Source organism: Chroicocephalus ridibundus, chromosome 4 (assembly GCF_963924245.1).
Source record: "Chroicocephalus ridibundus chromosome 4, bChrRid1.1, whole genome shotgun sequence".
NCBI classification, from domain to species: domain Eukaryota; kingdom Metazoa; phylum Chordata; class Aves; order Charadriiformes; family Laridae; genus Chroicocephalus; species Chroicocephalus ridibundus.
In genome coordinates, this window is record NC_086287.1 from 16,639,677 (window position 1) to 16,665,322 (window position 25,646).

A 25,646-nucleotide genomic window follows, 5' to 3' on the forward strand; every position below is an offset into this window, starting at 1 on the left:
AACATCTCAACACATCAGTCATGGCAATCAAAAATGTCTACGTGGATGGAGTGCTAGACTGAAAGTTAGAAGACTGTTTCATTTCCAGCTCCGATTAGCACAGAATTTTTTTCTTCATCTCTCTCACTCTGTCTATTAATGGGGATAATTATGCTGACCTCCTCTACAAAGCACCTCTACAAAGCAATCATGTATCAAACTTCAGTTATCAACTCATCACATGAAAGCAAGAATCTGATTGTTCCTGAACTTAATACACAAAATTCCCTTTTTCCACCGATGTTAGCTTCCTGGTACTTTCATTATTATTACAACAGCTGCATTGTACTAAGATGCACTAAAGAACGTGACTACCATTGACTGACATTTTGAAGTTTTTCCAAGCTTCAAACAACAAAAGATCCAGGATTTTTTTTTCATTGAAAATTTCCACGTTAAACAAAGATACTTTTGACCAGCTTCAGGCTTAGATGCTATTCTGAATCTGCAGCTTGAATTGTTGCAATGGCTCCATTCTAAAACAGGCTGCAGCACTTTGCAAATGTATTTTGCTGTTACATCCATCAATCCCTCTCTCCTTACAGGGGCTGGTCAACAAAGGCACCTTTTCACCATCACCACTTATGCTACCAGTTCTTCTTTCCTCCACACCTATATGTTACTTTCCTCCTTCCAGCTGCACACAAGGCCCTTAGTCACTCAGTATGTTTGATGTGCACGTTTTTCTTTCATCCTGTGCTACTTAAAAATGAAAAAAAGGTGAAAGGGTTTGATATAAAATTAAGCTACTTACCAACTACTGCCAGATTATGCTCCGAGCCACACGCAATCTGAAAAAGAAGTATGAATGAATAAAAGAGAACCCGCTTACCAGCAGGAAGACAACCACAATTATGACAGGAAATTAAAAATTAACCTGAAACAAACAGCTACAGCTTGTAGGATGCAAAATCAAGGTTGAAGTACTCTCACTTTTAAATGAAATTTCATTTGTAGTCTCACTTAGAGGCTTAGTGGCGGGGGGGGCATGTTTGTTTGCTTGTTTTGTTAATAAACAGGCATATTCTTTTCAAAATGCAGTCACTGCTGACATTCCAATCTTTAGGAGAAAGATTGGCCACAATTCTGCAAAAACATCACACCCATGACAATATCCACTGGATCTAACAAGACCATTCATGGGCATAGAGCAAATGCAGATTAAGCCTTTGCAAGATCAGAACCACACTGAGACAGCTGAGAATCAAAAGGGCAATGAAGATCTCCATTTCTCTTATATATACTGGTTTTTTTCCAGATGATCCCTGAAGAACTGCACAAAGTATATAGGCTCAGTGTGACAAACCTGAAGTAATATGATCCCTATGGTCATTTGTCTAGAATGGAGAAAAAATACCATAGAACTCAATTCCTCTATTAGCAGCAGGCTGATTTAATTTTTAAAAGCTGCAGAAAAAAAAAAAGAAACCAGGGCAAACATTTTCTCCCAAGCTCATTAGTGATGGAAATCAGTTGTGCAGTTCTTTTCAAAGCAAACTCATAGTCAGTGTCTTTTTTTTTTCTTCTTTGCAGCTGCTGTGAACATGTCAGATGCTTAGATTGCTTTAGTGTCTATCACATGGTATCACTCTCTAAGCTTTCGTAAGTTCCTCACAAATGATGGTACCACAAGCCCCAAGATGGGTACAAATGATGGTACCACAGCCCGCTGCCCTACTGCAAGGGCTTGCCTCTCACATTGAATTCTTTTGCAATGTCGCTGCTGGCACAATTGTCTGACATAATAGAGACATCATCTTACACAAGGGTACTCTGCTGAGGGCCCTCAAGTCTTAAATTACAAACACAAGCAATCCCCTCAAAATCCTGTATCTGGTTCATTGTCGTGCACCTGCTTGTCCATTACACATACTACAGAGCTGGAAAAAACTAGTAAGTACACTCTTCACACTCTTCTACTTCTTAACTTCTTATAAGTACATCTGCAATGATAAAATATAAAACTGGAGTATATGCTCAATTATATTAAAAAAATAGAAGTCCGTAACATCAAATTTTTATATTGTTTTGCACATGTATAACTTTATAGTTTTTATGGCCAGAGAAACTGCTACAATCACCTCAATGTCTGCATACTATAAAGCCATCAAAAAAGTCATCGTACTCAGCTCACTGTGCTTGAGCATTTACTGGAAAAAAGATATACCCAAGGCTGACACACAGACTAGCTTGAGCAATTGTGTTACGAATAAACACTGCGATCACTACTACTCACGATGTACCCGCACCACATCTGTGACATGAAAACATCTGGTCAATGCCATCCTAACACAACAATGGCAAGGAAGACAAAACAGACTCTTTAGGATAGAGGCACTTAGCCAAGACATTAAAAAGCATTTGGGAAAACAGGACAAGAGAAATAATTCAAGTCACAGCACACCCCAGGATGGCCTCATCCTCAGAAATATCAAGACAAAGCTGCAGGAAAAGCAATGCCTTTGCAAGAGCACTAGCGGGACTGCATCCAGTCTTCTATTCCACAATATTGCAGACAGACAAAGCTTTAAGCCCTGACTGTTAAAATGCATAAATCATCGCCATATCCTATATCATTATCCTCACCACAAGTCAGAGCCCTACTTGGGAGCAGGGCTGGTTCCTAATGCCTATCCACTGGCTAATGCTCCCACCAATGCTTCTTGAGCTTAAAGGTTGATGCCATGGAAACACGATCCACACATGGAAAACACACACGAATGCTTTCTAGCAAAAAAGCAAATTCTGCATCTTCACCAAGTGCTGAAAACTGGAGATACTGAAGCTGCTGCTAATGAAATAAAAGAATTTTATCTGAGGTGTGAATAATCCTATCTCAGCTACTTTCCTAGGAAATACACTAACACAGGCACAGACGCAAAAGCATTGGTACAAAAGAACTGCTCAGGCTGGGGGCTCATACTTTACTGCCAGGATCCCCCTCAGAAACACTACATTAAAAAAAAAAAGGCAAAAAAAAAAACCACCCCCACATCAAAACCAAAAAAAAAAAAACCACCCCACCAAAACAAGGTGTTGTTTAGAATGTAAAACATCCCCTGACAAAGAAACATTTTCTTCCTCTATCTAATAGCAGCAGCTACAGAGCCTGCAAACCAGATAAAAGAATGCTGGTGACCGCAAGCAGCATCGTACTCCATTCACATAGCTGTTACTCTGCCTGCCATTCAGAGCCACCCACTGCCCAGCTTATCAGGTTGTAAGGGAGTCGATCAAACGGCACTGGGTACAACCAGACCAGGAACTCCTGTACTATACAGACTCGCCAGTTCTGGGGAGTTGCCCCCATGACAGCCACCCACAGCCAACACGTGCAGAGGGACTCGCTGCAGCTCTGCAGCCCAATGGGCTAAAAGCTACTGCAAAGCACAGTAACAGGTGCTGCTGCACCCCTTTCGGTCGGTAAAAGCCACCTCAGTGGAAGTGCCAGCTTTGCCAACAATGACTGAAATCAAGCAAAATCGCAAGGCATTGCGATTGTTGAAGGCATTGCCCTGGATTCACCTTTGATGGCCTGGAACGAGCACAGCACACGCCATGTTCCAGCAGCAATATGGTGCTCCAAAGAAGAATTTGATAGATTGAGACCACAAGGTTCACCACTTCCACCTCATCACAGGGTGTCACCACCTGACAACACAGACTGACTTCGTAGGAACTCCCAAATAAAAAACACCCTTAGGGGACTCTAAAGTTAGCTTTCCAAGACAAAAGCCTTCTGAAACAACAGCTTTATTCATGACCCATGCTGCTTGCTACAGGCTATGCCATCCACCCACAGGATTCCTGCTGGCCCACACACCTGTGACTCTGGAGCTCAGAAGGAACCACACCAGAGAGGTGAAGCAAGGTTGCCACTGCTTAATGGGCAGTGCTGCCTTGCAGGTATTTCATAACATCTTTTTTACAATAAGCTTGAATGTAAGTGTGACACCCCCTTTTCTTCACAACTCCCCACAACAGGCAACAATCAGCCAAGAACACGTAATTTGCTGGTACAAATACAGACCAGCCAGAGAACAGCATTGCTGAACAGATGTTTTATGCTTACATTAGATGTAATAAGCTCTGCAGTCAGCACAGGTCACTGGGAGAAGCCTAGTATTTACTGCAGCAACCATAATTTTCCGGCTACTTCCCTTCTGTCTCCACCCACAACGTGCTGCAGTGAAATTAAATTCCAACAGACATCTGCATGCTCCCAGTGGATAAGTACATTCAAGGGTACTTATAAACACACAATAATGCTTTCTAATTGGGCAATATTTTTACATTCTGTTTTAATTGAAAAAAAATCACTAATCTTAAAGACAAATCAGAGCGACTGCTAGTGAGTGAAGCATTCTGTGAGCCTAAGAAACACAGAAACAAGGCATATTAAAGTTTCTTTTCTGGAGAAAAATTTGAGAAGAGTTGTGCAACGATATTGTGATCTCTATTTAAATGGTCTCACAGCACTTTACAAATGCCTGTGAGGCAGGAAAAGAATGCTTAGGAACCATTTTATTCAGAACTTATTTACCTTATTATCTGTGCCCTTTCAACCATACATAAATTGTTTGTTTCTTCCCTTAAATTGTGTGCTAGCAAGTTGTTTTCTACCTAGCAATGGCTGCAGTTCAGATGTTCAGATCCATCCATCCAGATTTAACACATGTGGTGAGAAGCAGCCAAGGGACCAGCATTTTATTAATCATAAATAGTCAGGACATAAGCTGCATGGATGGTGAGGAAAAACCTTAACACAGCAACCACGAACGCTGGGCAAAACACCAACATCTTTCTGCAGCTTGCAGAGATGCTTATGACCCAGTCCTAACAAAAATTAATTGATTAAATGTAAAAGCAGTGGATTACACAAAATTGAGGAAGTATTTCGCTTAAGATTAAAATATTTTATATATTAAAAGTACTATATGAAGTATAAAAATAATAATGTTTATTATATATACATTCCTATATATGTGTGTGTGCATATATATGTGTATATATATATAAAAGAAAACATGTGTATACATAAATATACATATGCGTATTAGGAAGAAAAGGTTATCTGCTCGAGGAGATGTTATCAGGGAAGAAGGTTCAGAGGAAAGGTGAGGGTAAATATAGAGCACCTCCCTCTTAGATCTGGGATAGAGATCTTTCTGAAGAATAGCTACCCCTCCTTTTGCTCCCCCCCCAGTCCTATGAGGTAAGAAAGTATTGCTCTTTCCTTTGTAGACAGTAAACAAACATATAAAGGATAAAACTCATGCAGATATTTATACAATCTCCCATTGATTTCAAAAGGTAATTAAGAGACAAAATACCTTTTGTCAACCATACCCTAAGGGACTTCCGAGCACTACAATAAAACAAGTCTAACAAAGCGTACAAAAATCCAAGCTTCAGGCTAATGCCTTGACCACAAGGCTGGCTATTCTTTCTTTTCTTTCTGTACTCTCAGGGCTCCAACTGAGGATCATCAGGAAAAAGATGGAGTCAGAACTGCAGGCAAAGCCAGACTAGTGCTGCAGCAGAGGGGAAGGGACAGTTTGGGGTGTCGCAAGGAAGAGGCACAGGGAGGTGGACTCACAAGGGGGATTGCAGTATGAAAATTCACGAGCATCCCATCATCAGGGTGCTTCGCTAGAACAACAAAAGGACCTCAACACCATTTACTTTTGGTTCACTGCCCTATGAGTGCGCCTTAATTCCCTACAGTGCAATTATTTTCCAAAACGTTCAAGGATACGGAGGCTTCCATCACTTCTCAGAGATAAAAGCATGACACACAAAATAGATTTCTGAGGATGAGTTTAAGTTGTTTGTGTTTAAGTTGCATCCAGATTCTAGTCACTACTATTTCTAACTTTTAACCTGATGAAAGCATAGCTCTTGGGGCGGGATGGGCGGATGACACGACAAGGGAAGGAAACCATTAAAAGGGTATGCACTAAGTACTTCTCTCCAGGACTTAAGCCGTGGCATCTTATGTCTTTTGACAAATTTCACTGTAAGGAAATAGCCAGGGTCAGAAGACAGCAAGTTTTATTCCTTCTGGGATCACAAGTTCTAATGGAAGAAGATAAGGTGACCGAGAGACTGCAGATCAAAGCTTATGTAAGACAGGGGAATCTTCTCTCCCAGAGCTGTTCTTCCATGCCCTTGATTAATGGATCATAACAATGATTTGTACTGTTTGACACACTATGCCCAACTACATTTATATGCAGAATTCTACTGATGCGAAAAAATAAAATAAAAGGAATCTAATTAGCAAAGCTGTGCTGCTTCCAATGATCCTTCACTAGGAACGCTGTGTTCCTCTTCTGGATCATTTGACTCCTGATTGATAAGAAAGCAGCTTGCTAACCTAGTCACATTCCTGGCTAGCACAAGACTAAGTGTGGTTTAATGCAACACATGTTAGCAGCAAACCAGTACAACCTCACCAAGAACAGCACAATAAATCTGTTCCTAGCTGTTGTCTGTAACAGTTAGAAAAGTGAAAGGCCCAGTGTCCTATAGCGCACAAGACATTTTCCACTTTTCATCAATCTAATAATCTAATCTTCTACTTAAGGTGGACTTTCTGTTGTTGTGTGATTGGCTTTTTAGTTTGTATGTAGTTTTACTTTCCACTACAGCAAGAAAATTCACAACAGAATTTAAACTGAAGCCTGTGTACTAAGAAGAGGAAGAAAACATTCTTCCTCGAGACACACCTGACCAAAAGCTAACGTGCCATGTAAGTGGACCTTTGCAAACATAGAGGAAGCATTAAGACATTGTCGGGATGCAGTAAGCTCTCAAGAGTAGGATTTTATAGCTCTCTATAGCTTCCAGAGTTATGATCTATGCCCTCCCTGCCTGAAACTAATCCCAAGCCTGCCTCACTTGCAGCGCAAGACACAAAGTGCTTTATCCGTTGTAGCATTTCCCTTGCTTCTCCACCCACCATTTCAGAGTCCCATCTCCAATCATTCAATATCCTGCCCTGCCAATTGTGTTACAGTCACCAAAAAGCCAGCTTACCAGCCCAAGACCTTGCCTTTACACTCTCCATGCCATAAGTGACATATACATGTCCCTGCACACATTCCCGCTTTATGACACTAACCATCCATGAGGAACTGCTCTGCTATCCACCAGCTCGCTGTACACCACGCTTCCAGGAACAGCTTCTTGTGGCTAATAGAGTGCAGTTGCACTTCTCCGATTCAGTTGGTGCAGCTTGGGTCTCAAGCGCTTGCAGGAGATGGAAAAAGTTGTAATTCCAAAGTAAAACAACAACAAAAAACCACCAACAACAAAATCCAAACAAACAAATGAAAAACCACACATGCAAAAAAACCCAACACACATAACAAAAACCAACCATCTTTTAATACCAGGTAGGAAGCACCAAAACCACATAAAGCTATCATAAAAGAGATCAGGCCCAGGGGAGGAAAAATAAAAGGAGAAAAGAAAAGCTACTTGTTACAGCAGTCAGCATTTCCATGGAAGAGTTACATCACAGCAACCCCTATGCACCCACAAAGTCTACTTGCAAGGCAAGTGTGGTCGTATTGAAAAACTTAGATATATACTGTTTGCCTCAAATTGAGGATGGGTGGATTGAGATGTCAGGACAAAGTAAGATCCATGTCCACCAACAAAATAACTTTGTCATCAGATGACTCTAGGACAATACAAAAGTTGCTGAGATCCCAGTAAGAACATCCAGTGGGATTAGGTTTTAGTAGAATGACAAGAATGTAGCCAAGACAAGTGTGATAAAAATCTTTACAAGTCAGCAAGGTCAGCTGGCTCTTCTCCATTGCCTGAAGATTCTCCAATTAGTTCTTGCATCCTTCTTCAGGCAGTTCCCTTCCTTCCTTGGGGTTCAGAAAGCATTAGCATCTTTCACTCCAGAAAAATCAAGCTCTGTCACTTTCATATCTCTCAGCTTCACTAGTCTGTCAAAGTTTTCCATTTTTATAATCAAGACCTGAGCCAATTTTTGTTTATCATTTCATCATTTTTAAAATTAACCAAGTCATGGTCATTTGATCCCAGTTTGTTTCCTGTAACAAGATCCCTATTCAGTCTTCATGATATTGTGAAAACTTCATGATATTGTGAAATCCCTTCTGATTGATAAAAAAAAAAAAATATTGTCAAACACGTCAGGCCTGACTGTTAATGTGTACATACTCCCAAACCTATGTCTGTGCACTGCAAATCCTACAAGGCCACAACCCTCACTAGCATTACGCACATCTCTGTCCGCATGCGAATATGAACTAGAGGAACGGGGTCTGCAGCAGATGCACAGTTTTACCCAAGGGAACTTCTTCACCATTTTTCTCAAAGTTATTTTGATTTACTGTTTCATCCACAATTCCCAGCTCCTTAGAGTCTCAGTGGCTCTCTTTCCAAAGTTAAATGAGAGGCAATAAGATGAATACCTTGCAATCTATTTGGGCTTGCTTTAGGGGACTACAACTAGTTTGCTCTTTATTTGAGGCCACGAACACCACTTTGACAGAAGAAATGAAAGAAAGCAAGACCACAGAAACAAAAACTTTCAAACCTCTTTATACACTGATCTGACTGTACCATCAACACACACATCCTTACCATCAGATTATTCTGATGTTTTCAGGTCAAGAATTGTAGCACACCAAAAAAAACTTGGTATTTGTCTTTTCTTCCTATGCTACTTTACATGCAAAGAGCAAAAAGAAAAGCGTTCATTATAGCATATAAATGTCATTACCTATCTGAATTTGCTAATTTCTGGTACTGTGAACTTAATGAAATGAATGGTTCCATTAAACAATGATTGCAGGCAAACAGTCTGTCGAAGTACGTATCATTATCCAAGATTTTAGAGGCTTAGAATAAAAGTCATGACAGCAAGAATTATTTGGCAACAAAACATCGAATTCTACTGAAACAACTATTTCCCTGTATGTTGGAGGCTGTCTCGGGCATAGCGATCACAGAGTGAGAGAGTTTTGGGTTCTCGGAGAAGTAAGGAGGGGGGTCAGCAGAACTGCTACCTTGGACTTCCAGGAGGGCAGACTTTGGCCTGTTTAGGAACCTGGTTGACAGAGTCACTTGGGAGGCAGCCCTGAAGGGCAAAGGAATCCAGGAAGGCTGGACTTTCTTCAAGAAGGAAATCTTAAAGGCGCAGGAGCAGGCTGTCCTCATGTGCTGAAAGATGAGCTGGTGGGGAAAAAGACGTACCTGGCTGAACAGACAGCTTTGGCTGGAACTCAGGGGAAAAATAGAGTTTATGACCTTTGGAAGAAGGGGCAGGCAACTCAGGACTACAAGGAGGTCGTGAGGTCGTGCAGGGAGAAAACTAGAAGGGCCAAAGTCCAACTAGAACTTCATCTGACCACTGCCATAAAAGACAATAAAAAAATATTTCTATAAATATATTAGCAACAAGAGGAGGGCTAAGGGGAATCTCTATCCTTTATTGGATGCGGGGGAAGCATAGTGACCAAGGATGAGGAGAAGGCTGAGGTACTTAATGCCTTCTTTGCCTCAGTCTTTAACAGTAAGACCATTTCCAACCTAAATGACTCTACGATTCTACGGTAACCACAGGTTTAAGTTTCTCAAAAGAATCTGGGCTTCACATCTCTTTCCTTGTGGTAAAACAGTCCATCATTTTTAATCCTTTTAGAATATGTTCTAGAGTATTCAATGAAGCTGGAAAGAACCACAGAGCAATCAAATGTACATATTGTGGGAATTCAGCTCTCCCCTAACTGTGGTGTTATTGCAAACAATCTCACTACAATTCTTCTACATAAAAATAACGTAGAGAACTCAGCATACACAGCCCCCAAGACTACATAATAGCACTTGCATTTTTGTAGCATTGAAAGGAAAAATAGCACGTCTTACAAAGTTCATACCCTCAAGACCATCTGGGTTTTCTATTTGGATATTGTGAACAGGCAGACACTGTCCCTAACAGACCCTCTTTAAAGGAGATAAATGTGATAGCATGGCCATGGCTGGGGCTATCCTGCCTCAAGACAGAAGTCATCACTTGACTGGCCCTGTCCAACCATACTGCCCACAGGGAACCAGCCCCACCAACGCGAGGTCTGACTCTGCTGACACTCTACAACCCTTCTTTTTCTAGCATGTGGTTTTTTGGAGCCTTCTTACAGCATTTTCCTATTCTACATGCTTTTCACTTACACTATCGTCCATTAAAAATTGCATCCAAAACACCTGACGGTATTATCAAAAGAATATTATCAATGATGTCATTAAGGAATACTATTAATTTTCAAAGCGCAGAGGCTTTTTTGCTTCTTCCAGCAATAAATCCAAATTTATGATAGAATTTTGAATGTCTCACAGTTCTTCAACACCCGGCACCAGGACGTAGGAAAACTAGTTTTCAGAGAAATTACTAAATGTTCAAGGAAGCTCTCATGCACAATTGGACTTTCATTTCACTGCTGGCCCTATTGACCTCGGTGAGCACTGCTGCTCGCAGGAACTGTCAGTACACAAATACGCTGTCACTAAAGAGAATAAAAAAAAAAAAACCAACTATTTAATCTCCAAAATATTTTATGTCATTTGAAAGAAATAAGAAGGTTACTGGAAGTACAGAACCACTACTGTGTAATATAACTTGAAGTGTCCCTCATTGAACCTAATGCCTTTGGAAAATACTATTTAAGATGAGCTGTTGGAGAATGCAAATCTTTGCCTCATTTCCAGCACAACCCTCACTGTCTCTCCCTCTCCTGCATATATGCATGTAAAACCAAAATTGTTATCAACTTCATTTGTAGTCTAAAAAAAAAAAAAAAAAACCACTAGCACATTAAGAGCTCCTCCTAAACTATGACAAAATAAACATCAGAGGAAAAAACAAAAAACATTTTTCATACACCAACTACCTCAACTTGAGGACAGAATTTTCTTGGTTCATTTACTTTCAGGAAAGCTGCAGGCATGCAGCTTCCATAAGGGTTAGTCTTGTATGAAAACATCAAGCCATGAATTTTGCTGACTGTCCCTCCTTTACCTCTCCAAATAAATAGTGCTTATGCCTTTAGGGTGTCGTGTAACTCTGCTCTTCAATGTTGGATTCTCTGTTTCTGCAGCACTTAGTCAACAGTACAGCTCCCTGCAGCAAGCTTGCTGGAAATAAATAAAATGTAAAGTTGCTAAGGCTGCAATGCAAAGATGAATAGAAAAGCTCTTCTGGATAAATAAGGATACCATTTTTAAGGAATCAAATAGAGAATGAGCCTTAATGCTAGTCACAAAGGGAGAAGCAGGGTAAAAAAAAAAACAAACACATCTACAGTGACTCTACAGAGCTGCTAAAGAGGCATTTTTATTAAAGGGCTGTATTATCATAAAGCCTTCAAAGTTCTAACTTGAACTTTCTGAATAAGACTGTAGCCAGAGCATATTCTGTCAGAGAACCATCCATTAGTTCAAGAAAACAGCTGTAGGACAAGAGTAGAGAGAAGAAAAAGTCACAGACCCTTGCCATTGCTCTACTGAAGTGAGGTCAGAACCCATCTGCTCTTTCCAGGGCTGGAAAATAAACTGCAGCTGGCCGACACCAGGCAAGCCAGGCAGCCCACCAACGGACCTCCAGCTATTCATGTTCAGGAGAACCATTCGCTCATCTCAGCTGGGTTGCTTTTTAAAGCCACACATTCATCGCAGTTTATTTTGACCTAGCAGCTGCCTAATTACAAGACTTTTCTATTATGCAGCATCTCTCTCGCACAATACCCACTCCTTTCTCTCTCTTTCATCTGTGCTACCTTTGAGGCATGATTCTTTCACACCAGTACTAGCACATCAGTTTCAAATGACCTTTTCTTCTCCTGTTTTCTCAGGGAACATGTCAGCCTGCTCAACTTCAAAGGCTCCCAGTCTTGCCAGGGGACGAAATGCTGCAGGGGCAGAGAAAGCTGAGAGATGCGTCCCACCTCCCAAGGCAAAGGATGCACTGACTGGTCATTTAACTCACATCAGGGAAGAATTTTTCTTATGACCCATTTCTAAACATGACAGCATTTTTGCAGTTTGAAAGAATAAAGCAGACAACATAACCACTACAATACCATTCAAGTCTACTTGTGAAAAGAGTGGTTTCACAAGACCTACTAAATGCATGCTAATTTATCCACAGAATTTGTCTATATATGTTTTGACAAGTGCCTACAGGAAAACAAAAGAAAACAACCTTTTCTTCCCAAAATTTCACGCAATAACACTCTCTGCTCAGTAAACCGTTACTGGGAATGGGTATCATCTAATACCAATCATCTGCAGTTGATGCCAGAGAAGCACTAACCACGCACTAGCAATTTTTTGATGCCTCCATAGACTGAAAAACAGGTCTGTCTTTCTCAGGAACAAAGACTTCCTTGATTAAGAAGTCAGGAGATGAGGTGTAGCTGTAGAACTGTAAGCGTAAAGACTTTAACCAGTTACAGGACAGACAGACTGCAGCCTTGGAACCATAACAAATTGAGAACACACTTGCACCAGTGAGCCCACTCCCACAAGTCGGGAGATTCCATAAGTAACTAACAGGGATAAAACCGCACAAACAGCAGTCTGAGAAATGTGAAGCCCAATTCATGAAGAACTGTGGTTTTATCACAGCCAAATTCAAATATGGCTTTTTGGCAAAAAAGACTGGTAAATATTTTTCCTCTGTATGGGACTCTAACAAAACTCACAAGGCAACAAGTTCTTAGAAATTTAAGCTTAGTTTAAGTCTACGTAATATCCATATTTTTACATTTTTCCTAAGTTGAATGAAGAGTTCTATTACAGCAGCATGGCACAACGGTGCTAGATTAGCATTAACTATAGTAAGTATCTACATTTGTGAACTGTAGCTCACCAGAGTTTTGTTCTGGTCCCCCTACTACAGTTATAGATGGATAGCATTTGACTGCAAGAGATTTATGCCCAATAATTATTCCTTTTATTTCCAAATACCGCCACAGATAGAGCTATATCTTCTGGAATAAAAAAAAAGGAAAAAATGCTTTAATAGAACGAATTTTGAAACGCTTTCACTGCTCACATCCACTTGCACACTGACTGCAAATACATGTGGCAATCCTTGTTTGGTTTTTGAGAAGGGGTCCTATTTTCAACTCAGTGTAATCCCTTACTCCATCTGTGTTAAAGACATCATACACATTACTGAAACCTGCCTAACAAAGGAAACAGGATGGATAGTGAAGGTCCTGCAATGTGAATTCATTTAGAGTTCTTGAAATTAAGGGGTTGTGAATGAATCAAAACTCCAGAAGAAGCTAATAAAACTTGATAAATGAGCAAGACTGAGACAGATAAAATTTACTGTGGTCAGGTACAGCATAATAAATCTTTCTGGATACCAAAAAGAATCACTTAGACTGTTCTCATATACAGATAGATTCTAAATTAGTTGGAACATCTCAGGGGAACTATCTAGCATTACTGTGGATGGTTCACCAGAAATACCTGTTCAATGTCTAACAGCAACTCAAAAAGCAAGAAATGAGACTGGTTTAGAAAGGGAGATGGTATTGTTGTCTTTTCACACAGACCAATGACATTTTACAGTTTCATTCTGATACTGTCAGGAAAAGGGATGAGTACCCATAAAATGAAAGACCAAATATCTTAACAGAAGCAATAGGAACATGTGAAAAAGAGCCCCAATCCTGCTGCAGACCAAATTATTTATTCTTCAAAACAGAGGAAACTAATAGCAGAACACAAGTATTTCAAAATCGAGCCTTATACAAAATCCTAGTTAGGAGTAGCTTATACAACTACTCTTAATAATAGCAAAATGAATCCTCTTCATTCCAGGAAGATGACTTCAGTTCAACTCATTACAAACCTATCTAGCAGCCTAATTCCGCCATGTCCATTCTGTTTTCATATTACTAGGACCAAAGAGATTCTGCTAAGGCGGCTCCATGGCACTATGATTGAACCAATGCCATTCCCAAAAGAAGAGTATTTTGGAATGGAATAAGCGACAAGGGGATGAGGTGTCATTACTGGGGATGACACCTATAGTTATGTTACCTTTTTTTTTTTTTTGTAAAGCAAAACTTGCCTCTTTCATGATAAGATAATGCTACTTTGCCAAAGGAAGGACACAAGAGCTGATCTGCTTTGCACAAGGAGCATTATGGATCTCTTACTGAAATATTAACTTAAAATCTACCATGACATCAAATGAAGAGGAAATAGTTGCAGGTCTGTTGGTTTAAGACAACATCTGTCTCATCTAGAAGAGACACTGTTTTTATACCAGATGTTTTGATTTAGATATTGCCAGCTAAAAAAAAAAAAAAAACACAACACAAAAAAAACCCCAAAACACAACACAAAACCACAAACCTTTAAGCACCCCAGAACAACTTCCTATGATTTTGCTTACTCTCATTGTATCTCCTTGCTCTCCCTTCTCTATCTTCATCTTCTCACTCACTCACGTTGTGAGACCATCGTATCTCATCAAGATAGGCCGCATTCATCTTCCTGAGGCTAGATCACATTCCTTCCACATTTCAGCCTAAGCCTTTGGTTTTTCTCCAATGTTTTAATCTTTTTTCATAGGTTTCAAGTTGTTTCTTCTTGTTGTTCCTGAATTGTTCAGATCAATCCCATACTGGACGCAATATAAAAGCGGCAGAAGTTAATGCGTAGCACACCTTCACGATACTCACTCACCTGGATGGTCAGACACTCAAGAACAGAATTAACTCTTTGGACCACATCATAATGCCACAAACCAAACTCAGATAATGCTCATCCCAGCCCTCACATCTTTCAAAGATGTTCCTACCCAATGAGAGGTGACTCCTTCCTTTTGTTACTATGATCTGTATTCTTGCTCCCAATATGTATGACCATACAACTTGGCAAAGCTGATCTGCCTAGTGTCTGCCCTTCCAAAGTACAAACAGTCCACACTTTGTTTTTTTAATACTAGCGACTCCACTAGAAACACACATATTTGATAAGACTTCAATTTACAGTGATATTTCTAGGACTTCCTGCAGGTAGTTTGTAATTTTTTTAATGGCTTTTTCTCATTTTTTAGTGGTTGTTATTGTCATTTTGTATCTTTATAATTTCCTGATCAGAATGTCATACACTGTCTAGCCAACTGCCTGACACAAATTCAAGTATATTACATCGGCATTTGAAAATCTAAGTATGTTACATCTGCATTTGACATTGATACATTTATCCAACTTTCATTTCATAAAAAATAGGTATCACATTAGTTTGACAAGATATATTTTCCATAGCATCATACTCACTGCAAGCAACTACATTATCATCCTTTAAACCTTTATTGATCAAAATTCATGTCAGCCATGCCATTACTTTGGCCAAGGCAAATACCAGGCTGACAGGCCTATAATTATTTGAGTCATCTTGTTCAACCTTTTAAGATATTGGCAGAGCACTGTCTTTCAACCAGTCTTCTGAACCTTCCCTGACGTTCTGGGAAAAAAATAATTATCAACATCAACAACCTAGAAAGCGCTTTAGCCATCTCTCTTAAACTCTGAAATGGAAATGTTTCAGCCTTAATTTTTAAAATTCTACCTCTAGAGGCTGAGTAAATGTTAGTATGGAGAAGGGAATCTCATCACTGTATGATACTGCTGCTTTTTCCCCAAATGCAAAGTAGAAATTATTACTAATGTAAAATTTGCCTTGCCATGGTTTGATGTTTTGCCAATAGATATATTTAAGATGTTTTAGTATTAACAGTGCATAGCCTCCTGTATTTGCCTTTGAGAGCAAACTCACCCACATTATCACAGCTCTTTTTTTATCCCTACTAGATGGAGCTGGTCATCCTGTGATGGGGTGGCTCATGGCAGGCTGCAGTCAGTGCCTTATCTTATGTTTTGTTTCAGGGGAGTGGAAAGGATTTCCCACCTTAAGGTGTGTTGGACACACCTTAAGACCTCTTATTTCCAACTTGTTAATGACTGAGGAATGGGTAATGCCGTTTTTAATATGAAATGCCCCTTTCACTCCTCCGAGTACACTTGATTCTTCCTAAATAAATTGTAATCATAGACATTGACATTGCAATCACAAAACTTTTTCCGTAAGGTTTCATATTGAAATATTTTGTTGCATAAAGCCTTAAAGGAGAGTATTTTAATCTTTGATACAGACTACAAGGGAGTTGGCTAACCTAAACAAGCTAGGGAGGGCAGAGATACTGTAGGTGAGTTCCTGCATTAATTCATCTGTCTTCCTGCTACTCAGTAAGATTACAATATTCCCACATGCACAGAAGTCAGACTCCCATCCTCCTACTGTTAAATCACATTTTTCCTTCCATTCTCACAGGGTGGCTCTAACAGCACACAGAAATCAAGACAGACAAGACAATTTTTCAAATAACATTTTATGAACAGTGCTCTATACTCATTATAAAAAAGAATCAATACTTCAAAATAACTCCCAAAGACAGGAACACATTCTTCAATTAATACATCTAGAGAGTCACTGTGAAATACACTGATCAGAAATCCCTTTACAAGACCTGTTTTCCTTTTGATTTTTAAAATACCGCTTAAATAATATGCAGTTTTAAAATTCCAGCTTCATCTGATGCAACAGTCTATGCCACTAGATAGAATACAAAAGTATAGAAACTCTGAAGAATGGAGATTTAACATAATTTATTAAAGTGGCAGCATTTTTGCAACAGATGAAGAGTACTACAGGCTATATTAAAGTCAGCAGCCCATCAGACTGCACAGAATCACCAAATGCTAGGTGTGGGAAGGCACCTTCAGAGATCATCTAGAGTCCACCCCCCCACCAAATCAGGTTCACCTACAGCAGGTTCAAAAGGAACGCATCCAGGCAGGTTTTGAATATCTCCAGAGAAGGAGACTCCACAACCTCCCTGGGCAGCCTGTTCCAGGGCTCTGGCACCCTCACAGTAAAGAAATTTTTCCTCATGGTCAGACAGATTTCCTGCGTTACAGTCTGTGCCCATTGCCCCTTGTCCTGGCACTGGGCACCACTGACAAGAACCTGGCCCCATCCTCTCGACAACCGCCCTTTAGATATTTATAAGCATCGATGATATCCCCCCTCAGTCTTCTCTTCTCCAGGCTGAACAGACCCAGGTCTCTCAGCCTTTCCTCTGGAGAGAGATCCTCCAGTCCCTTCATCATCTTTGGAGCCCTCCACTGGACTCTCTCCAGTAGTTCCTTGTCTGTCTTGAACCGAGGGGCCCAGAACTGGACACAGTACTCCAGATGCAGCCTCACCAGGACAGAGTAGAGGGAGAGGATGACCGCCCTCGACCTGCTGGCCATGCTTTTCATAATGCGCCCCAGGATACCCTTGGCCTTCTTGGCCACAAGGGCACCTTGCTGCCTCATGGTCAACTTGTTCTCCACCAGGACTCCCAGGTCCCTCTCTGCAGAGCTGCTCTCCAGCAGCTCAACCCCTAACCTGTAGTGGTGCATGGGGTTATTCCTCCCCAGGTGCAGGACCCTACACTTGCCCTTGTTGACCTTCATGAGGTTCCTCTCCGCCCAACTCGCCAGCCTGTCCAGGTCTCACTGAACAGCAGCACAGCCTTCTGGTGTGTGAGCCACTCCACCCAGTTTTGTGTCACCAGCAGACTTGCTGAGGTACACTCTGTCCCTTCATCCAGGTCATCGATGAATATATTGAATAAGACTGGACCCAGTACTGACCCCTGGTGATCACCACTAGTTACAGGTCTCCAACTAGACTGAGCTGCTGATCACAACCATCTGAGCTCTGCCATTCAGCCAGTTCTCAATCCACCTCACTGTCCACTCATCGACCCCACAGTTCCTAAGCTTACCTCACTTCGCCACTAATTAGAGAACACACTCACCTCTCATGCATTTCTAATTCAAAGTGGCATCCACCTTTAGATGGAGAGACGGGTAGACATAGTGCTTAGAGATAGAGTTTAGTGATGGTTTTTGTCAGAGTTAGGTTGATGGTTGGACCAGATGATCTGAAAGGTCCCTTCCAACCTAGGCAATTCTATGATTTTAAGTCAAGAGGCAGCATTTTTGCCTATCTGAGATTTCTGAAAGGTTCTCATTTAACCTGAAGTCACATATGCAGCCCAACTAAGAACAGCAACAACAATAAGGAAACCCCTTCCTAGATATTCTCAAACCTGATTAAACTGAAGCATCACTGCATGACTGCTAAAACCCATCTCATCTGCCTTGAGTTCTCAGGCCATCAACTTCAGAAGCAGTTTACTTTCACAGTGAAGGTCATTGCGTGTGAAAGACTGAGAACTACTGCTTAAGCATCCTGTGAAGGAGGTGTGTATGTACTCACAGGTTGGCAAATACCATGAGTGTTGGAGTTTGCCAGGTTTTTTTGCCAGCCAAAGTTTTTGCCATTCTGACTTGAGTGCACTGTGGCCAACGTACCGTTCCTGAACACAGACCTTCATGCTGTAAGCTTACATGATGCACACAGGCTTACACATTTACTGCTTTGCCCAGCCTCCCCAATATCTGCTCTAAATACAAGCTACTTCCTCTTAACAGAGGTGGCATCTGTATGGCATGGCTGCCATGCTATTACAATGTTCAAATAACAATGGGAATTGAAGCACGTTGCTTCCAATGACTCCAAACGCATTTAACCACTGCATCTGTGGCAAATGCCACAAATACCAAATAATCTTTACCACATACATTCATGTATTTTCTTCTTTTTCTGGACTTTTCTCCTTTTTCCATTCATTCTCTCCTTTCACCTCTCCAGTCTCCTACTTCTCTTTCTGTGTGCTCATATAGGCATTCTGACATAAAGGGCACCTTCCATTCCTTCGTAAGGACTGCAGAGCACAAGTGGAAAAACTACTAAGCTAAGCTATTGGGGGCGGGGGGGGGGAATCTAAAATCTAATAAACAAGCAAATGGCGTGTGTGTATGTTGAAGATCACTTGAAAGTGAAAATAAGGCAGTAAAATATTCTGCGGATTTTCATGGTTGACTTTACTCTGTAGTCTGCAAGGGTAGAAAGATGTCCTGAAACTGAAAGGGAGCAAGGACAAAGTAAAGGGGTGTGCAAAGCATCTCTTTTCCCTTCCTACCTTTGAAAATTATCAGGCTTTTTAAAACTCCACATATATTGTTTCTCCATGCCCCCTCACCCCAGTTCCTCAATAAAGACCAACAAATCTTGTATGCAGGAGAAACCAGACTACAACCGCTAATTTACCCACATAGAGGAACATATTTAACATATCCTTGAATTTATCATTATTAGGAACATATACAAGCCCATACTTAGAAGTTAAATTTCTATTTTGGACCTTCCTGAGTACAGAAGGCACTGCTAATTTTAAAACAAACAGAAACAGGAACAAGCTCAGAATTATGCTGCACCTTTAAAAAGAATAAATTCAGTATATGACCGTGATCTACAGAGTGCACAAATTATGCTTCTTAAAATAATTTTTAAAGGAATGATTTTCCACGTGCTTTTCTACAGCTCCCTCTTGACTTAAAGGGAGCTAAGAAATATCAAAGGCTAAATTGTTCATGAGACTGCCTGAAGAAAAAGGTTCTTTCAGGTCAGCACGAAGGGTAATAACATTCACCTCAGCCTCAGCAATTAAGGAAATTGTTTCCATCTCTACAGGCATCAGTCTCTCGAAAACTGGAGGAAGAACGTATTCAACACAAACATGAATGAAGTGTTGACCGGTTTGAAAAAAAAAAAAGACTAAAAATATACTTGGATAACAAAAGACTCTTTTGGAGGGGAAAAAAATGAGTAGCTAGGCAATGCATTAGAATTATTTCCCTGGCTTCCATTCAGATGCTGTCCAAGCACAGCTTCATTGTTTGGCATGTCGCTTGCATCTCCTCACGTCACCTTCATTCTCTCACTCAGATAACCTACAGATAAAAATATACAGAGCCCTATTCTAGGATTCAGCAACATTAACCCAGTAGCCAGCAGCAAAAACTGGGGACTTCTTGATTCATAAAGAATTGTTAAAGCCCCTGTGAACTACAGAGTGTAGGGAGGTTTCACCCTCCCTACTCAAACTGAGGCATCAGTTTGATGAGTTTGATCAGTTTGATCAAACTGAGTTTGATGAGTTTGATCAGCTCACATCAAACTGAGGCATACGACTCTTCAGGTTCACTTACAAAGCAGGACACATTCGTTATTCATGCTGAGAGGGGCTTACCAGTCTACTCCGTCTACCACTTCCTACAGGAAGAAGGTGCAACAGAGGAAAGGGAATGCTCAATCTTAAATTCATTTCATCAGCCTACTACATTTTAGATTAATTACAGAAAGTTATTTCCCACTTCACTTCCACATCAATGAAATTTTTTGCTTCTCAGGCCTCTTTAATGCACAATGCTGGTCCCCCTCGGTCATCTGCCACTAAAACACAGCCAGCACAGAATAGGAGTGCACACACCTCAAAGTGTTCCGCAGAATATATATGAGGAAAGAAAAAAATAACAGAAAGTAAAATTGCAGAAGGGGATTCTTGTTGATGGAACCCCCTGAGCACCCTCTCAACGTAGCAGAAACAGCACCATCAAGTAGATGGGGATTATAATTATTATTACTACTAATATTATTTTGGTTTAAGAAAATGATGACATTTTATGGTTACAAATCAGAATAGCCAGATCACTGTCCAGAGACATGGGTGAAGGCCTCCTGCTGATGAACAGTCTTTCCAGCCCACCTTTTTGGCATCCCTTGTGTACTCCTTTCTGAGCCCTCCTCCACTGTGCACCACACACCTTTTCCAGCCTTCTTCCAGTGCTCATCACTGCCGCCTCCCTGTCACAGAAAAAAAGGTTCCTCTCCCTCCGCAGGGCGAGAAACTGGGCATATCCTGCCCTACGGTTATGTTGCTGCCTGCCTCTGCAAACCATCCTGGATTATCGCTACAGAGCAACAGAAACTGAGCTTCAGCAAGACATCAGCTCCCCTTCCATTTTCAGCATGGTTCTGTTTTATTAAGCCACATGCCTAAACTAGTAGCAAACTGAAAGCAAAATAGGAAGGATGAGTTTGATAAGGGAGGCCTTATCAGCCTTTGCTGCCTTCAAACCTACCAAAAATGGGGGAAGGGAGGCACTTTTAAAGGCAATGCTTTTCCACACTGCAGTATCTAGGAGCCAGACTCAGCTACACGCACACAGACAATAGACACAGTTGCCCTAGCAACAGCATCACAGGGAAATGTTTCAGTAAAGCTGCTCGCTTTCCACCAAGGTTACTTTCAGAACACCTTAGCACAGAGTCTGTATGGATCAGACAACATCTTGCATCTGCCTTGAATATGCCTGCATGAAATGATGTGACGGCCACACCATAGGAAAGACTGAGGCACTCCACAAGGTTACCAGGGAACTGGGCTCTTAAACCACCCATCACACCATCCGAGAGCAACAGCTTGCAAGCTAATGTATTGTCACATCACAACAGAATAAAACTGTGATCTGTTGTAATCAAATGTTCTTTAATCTTTCATTTGTTTTCTTAAAAATTGCTAGCCTTAAATAAAGATCTACACCATGTTTCTGCACAATTTTTCTCTGCAATAAGAGACTAAGTTTCTAATACTGATCACCACCTCAAATAATATCCCAAGTAAAAAATGAAACCAGAAAACATCTAAGCTGCTTGTTTTCACACATTTTTCACACTTTCACACACTTTTATCCTTTCACTAATGCCATTAAAAGGCAGTGAAAGTATGTAGTGCAGCATGTGTCTTGAAAAAAAGTTTGGTTACCAAAAAAAAAAGTCACTTGAATAATTTGAAAGCTTAAACTACACCAGTGAGATGGTTTACCTTATTTCCTTTGGTCCCCTTAGTTTTTCAAATAAAGGCAAACGCATTAATTCCACACGCCCCTTCCCCCACCCCCCTGAGATGCAGAAAACTGTTTCTCACATACACGTTTAAGCTGTGATCAACTGTCACTCCCTGAGTCAACTGTCAAAAAACAAAGTATGAGGAATTGTTCAAAACATAAAACAAACACCACTCAAGAAAACACCTTCTCATCCACTCTTTCTACCTAAAGAAGGAACAAGTTTTAAACTCTTTTTCAAGTTTTTGGCCCACAAACTGTTTTGATTGAAGAGCTGCAAAAGTAACCCCCTACATAATCAAACAGCAAGACAGAGCTTTTTCGCAGCTTGCTCACGGGATACAAACATCCAAAAAGAGAAGAAGTTGGAAAAGAATCAAAACTAATCAAATTAGATAGGACTGTTTCTAAATCTATGTCTTGCCATATATGAAGACAACAGTATGTTCTTGAAATACGTATTTATGACAAACAATAGATAATTTCAGCATCAATTGTTTATATATAGTTCCAACCAAATGGCTGTCACCCCATACCAGATAGCTTCATTACAAAAGAACGCTTTGGGCCCCACTAGAAGACAGGCAGTTCAGAAACTGCTACTGAGAGCTGCAGAAACCCAATTATACATCCGAGTCTTCACAGTTTGGGGAAAAGGATCATGTTAGCTCTGATGAGTTGTAGAAAGTCTCCAGATTTCTTGGCCCTCTGTTAATAATGGGACATTGCAAAATAATTAGTAACTTTATCTCTGCAAGATCAGGCAAGTATAAGACAAAATTGCTACTGCAGCAATTAAAACAGGACCAAACCAAATCCTCCACCATATAAAGTCATGGCTGGGTATCCTAAGGGAGATGCCATCACTTAAAAAAACCCACCCTATTCCTGTTGCAGGAACAATCTGGGTAAAGGTCTCCAGCTTGAATTAAGAAAATATGACTATATAATCACGCTTGTCCCTGTGTTCTTAAAAACTTTACATATACAGCAGCGTAAGATAGAACCAAATCTCAGAAGCAACACTAGATAAGGACACATGAAACAACTTCACCTAGTTGGAGCGGGTTTTCTGGGGAATTCAGGAAAGAATTGCTATTTTCTTTTTCTTTTAAGAGATGTAGCTTTTTACTTCTCCTGCTGTCTTTCAAGGTGGGTTCTGCAAGGGACTCCTAGCCTCAGAGCTGCATAACAAGACTAACTATTCAAGACTCTCCTGGGGTAAATCAGACAGCTGTCCACATACTGTAAAGATAATTTCTCATTTCAAACCAGCTTTCTTGGGATGCTCCAAATCAAAGAAGCAGAGCTTCATGCAAAAGGCAAGGATGATCTAACAGAAAATGCCTGGGACTGCAATTCAGAGAACCTAGCTCTAGTTCCAGATCAGACAGAGCCCAGTGTTGGCTCAGGCAAACCAACGAAGCTTGTGTCTCTGCTCACGGCCGTGGAATGCCAGCAGCACTGCTTCTTAAGTGTTTCCATCCAAAGCAGCGTCACTGAGAACACCAAAGGAGAACCTAAATATTCATTTGGAAGGACCTAATAAATTGCCTAATAACAGCGCTCTTTTTTAAAGAGCCATACCTTTTTTAATGTTTTCAGCCACTCATTTACAGAGAGATAGAGGTTTAAGGCTCTTTCATTACCATTTAAGAAAATAGTACTAGAATAATGCCCAATTTCAAACTGCCAACTGTTTTGACCAAGGCCTTACAATTCACTTGCGGTTCCAGCCTACATCAAGAGCAGCAACCCCCCGGGTCCCTCTTTCCAAAGTGCCTTCTCATGATCACCACCTTCACCCACCTCACAGGCTACTCCCAACTGAAGATGTTCCAGCCAGGAAAAAAACAAAACAACCAAACCCAACCCATAAGCTGTTCAACGAATTTTAAATGAGCTATTTGCAACATCAAAAATTGAAACGTGGTTATTAACAACCCTTTGTTAAAGGATCATTTTTATGTTTCCACTTCTCTGCTCATCTGAAAGCTTTTGTGCATTGTCCAAAGTGAGCTCAGCATGAAATCAAATACAAAGCTTCAGGATAGGAAAAGGTCCCAGAGAAAACTGATGTTAAAGAAGCATAACACAACTAAGTACTAAGCTTGGTTTGTTTCTGTTGCTGTTTTTAAAATCACAGGCATTGAGATTTTGAATTAAGGTTTACTATGGAAAAGATAACCTACCTCTTACAACGAAAGACATCTATAATGAATAAAACTGGAAGGAGACAAAGCAAAAACTATGTAGGCAGAAGCTAACTCTTGGCAGGGTGGAAGAAGGGGAAGAAGGTAGCCTTTTTTTAACGTACATTTACAGTGTCCTTAACACTGGGAGCATGAGAAAAATCCAAATGAAATCTGTGGGGGAGAAAAAAAAAATATCTCATCATCTCTTATCATCAACAACTCTGCAGAAGAGGTGCGTATTTGCATATTAAGTTATCTACTGCATTTAAATCTGAGTATATAAGAAATTAATTTCTTCTGAGAGAAAAGAACAAGTAGCTTAATTCTCCACCTCCTCACTGAACTTCTGACCATGGTTTAGGACTGCCTGGAAGCCTTTCACCTTTGGCCTAATCAAGACAGTGTTCCTCATCACTCGAACACACATCCTAAAAACAAAATACAAGAAGAGAAATGTTCGCTTATAACAGAAGTCTGCCACTCCTACTCACATATTTATAGCACCAGGGTTGAGCATAAGGGTAGTAGAATTAAAAATAACGATAAGGATATTAAGGACTCTGAAGTCAAGTAATCAGAAGTGGTAGCATACTAGGCACAAGGGAAAATGTAGTCTAACAACGCAACTATTCCTCTATCTGTGAAAACCATCTACTTGTTAATAAAGTGTCCAAACAAAATTACGATCAAGTACTGACAATACAGCTTAATAGAGCAGTTTTGAAGAGTAAGAGTTCGCATCCAAAACTGGAGGGCAAAGGGTTGTACGTTAGTTATGGGAGAAATTCCAAGTCCACAGGGCCTGAAATCAGGAATTACATTAGAAAAATTTGCGATTGGCCATACAACTTTTCAAACTGACTGTTTCAGTTGCAAGGTCAGAAACACCAAGTACAGAACATCTGAAGCACTGGGAACACCATCATCTCCATTAGCAACCAAAGTTAAATTATTTTAAGATATTATTGGCCAACACTGTGTTATGGTAAGTGTTCTTATGACAAGTTTTTGCTGAGAACAAGGGTTTGCATCTCTGAATTCAAACTGACACAAAATTTCTTGAGGAAATTCTTGGCTTTAATTTTTCAAGTTTTTGATTGGTGGTCTTTAAGTGACCAGTATTGTATTTTAATCTCAAAGACAACAATTAGTAAGCTGATATGTTTTGTTGGAGTTTTTTTTAGAGATTAAAATAAGGTAAGTTTTGTGAAACACGCTACTTTATACTACAATAAGAAAAACAAGGGAAGAATTTGCATAACCCAGCACGCAAACACAATCTTCGACTAAAAGCCAACTTTAAACTCAGGAATTTATCAGAGAAGTTTCCAAAAATGGGTATTAAAAGTACTTTTTTTTTTTTTTTTTTTTTCTTTTTTTTTTTTTTTTTAAGATGACATGAACCTGAAAGTTTATTTTCGGAGGCAAGCTCTTAAAGAACTACTTGTGGCACTCTGATGCATGAAAAAATATTGAG

The 25,646-nt window shown here is 40.3% G+C and overlaps 1 protein-coding gene across 4 annotated transcripts in view; it reads right to left on the reverse strand.

Moving 5' to 3' along the window:
• SERGEF (secretion regulating guanine nucleotide exchange factor) overlaps positions 1 to 25,646 on the reverse strand; it is a 163,772-nt gene that overhangs the window by 70,920 nt on the left and 67,206 nt on the right. For 3 of the 4 annotated variants that reach the window (XR_010070815.1, XR_010070816.1, XM_063333080.1), the window contains one exon: positions 794 to 830. The exons of the other annotated variant lie outside the window; for it this stretch is intronic. Coding sequence is in view for 1 of the 3 variants with exons in the window: in XM_063333080.1 (XP_063189150.1) it covers positions 794 to 830 (37 nt within the window). In the remaining 2 variants the exon portion in view is untranslated. The remainder of the gene's footprint in view (positions 1 to 793; positions 831 to 25,646) is intronic. 4 annotated transcript variants of the gene reach the window in all.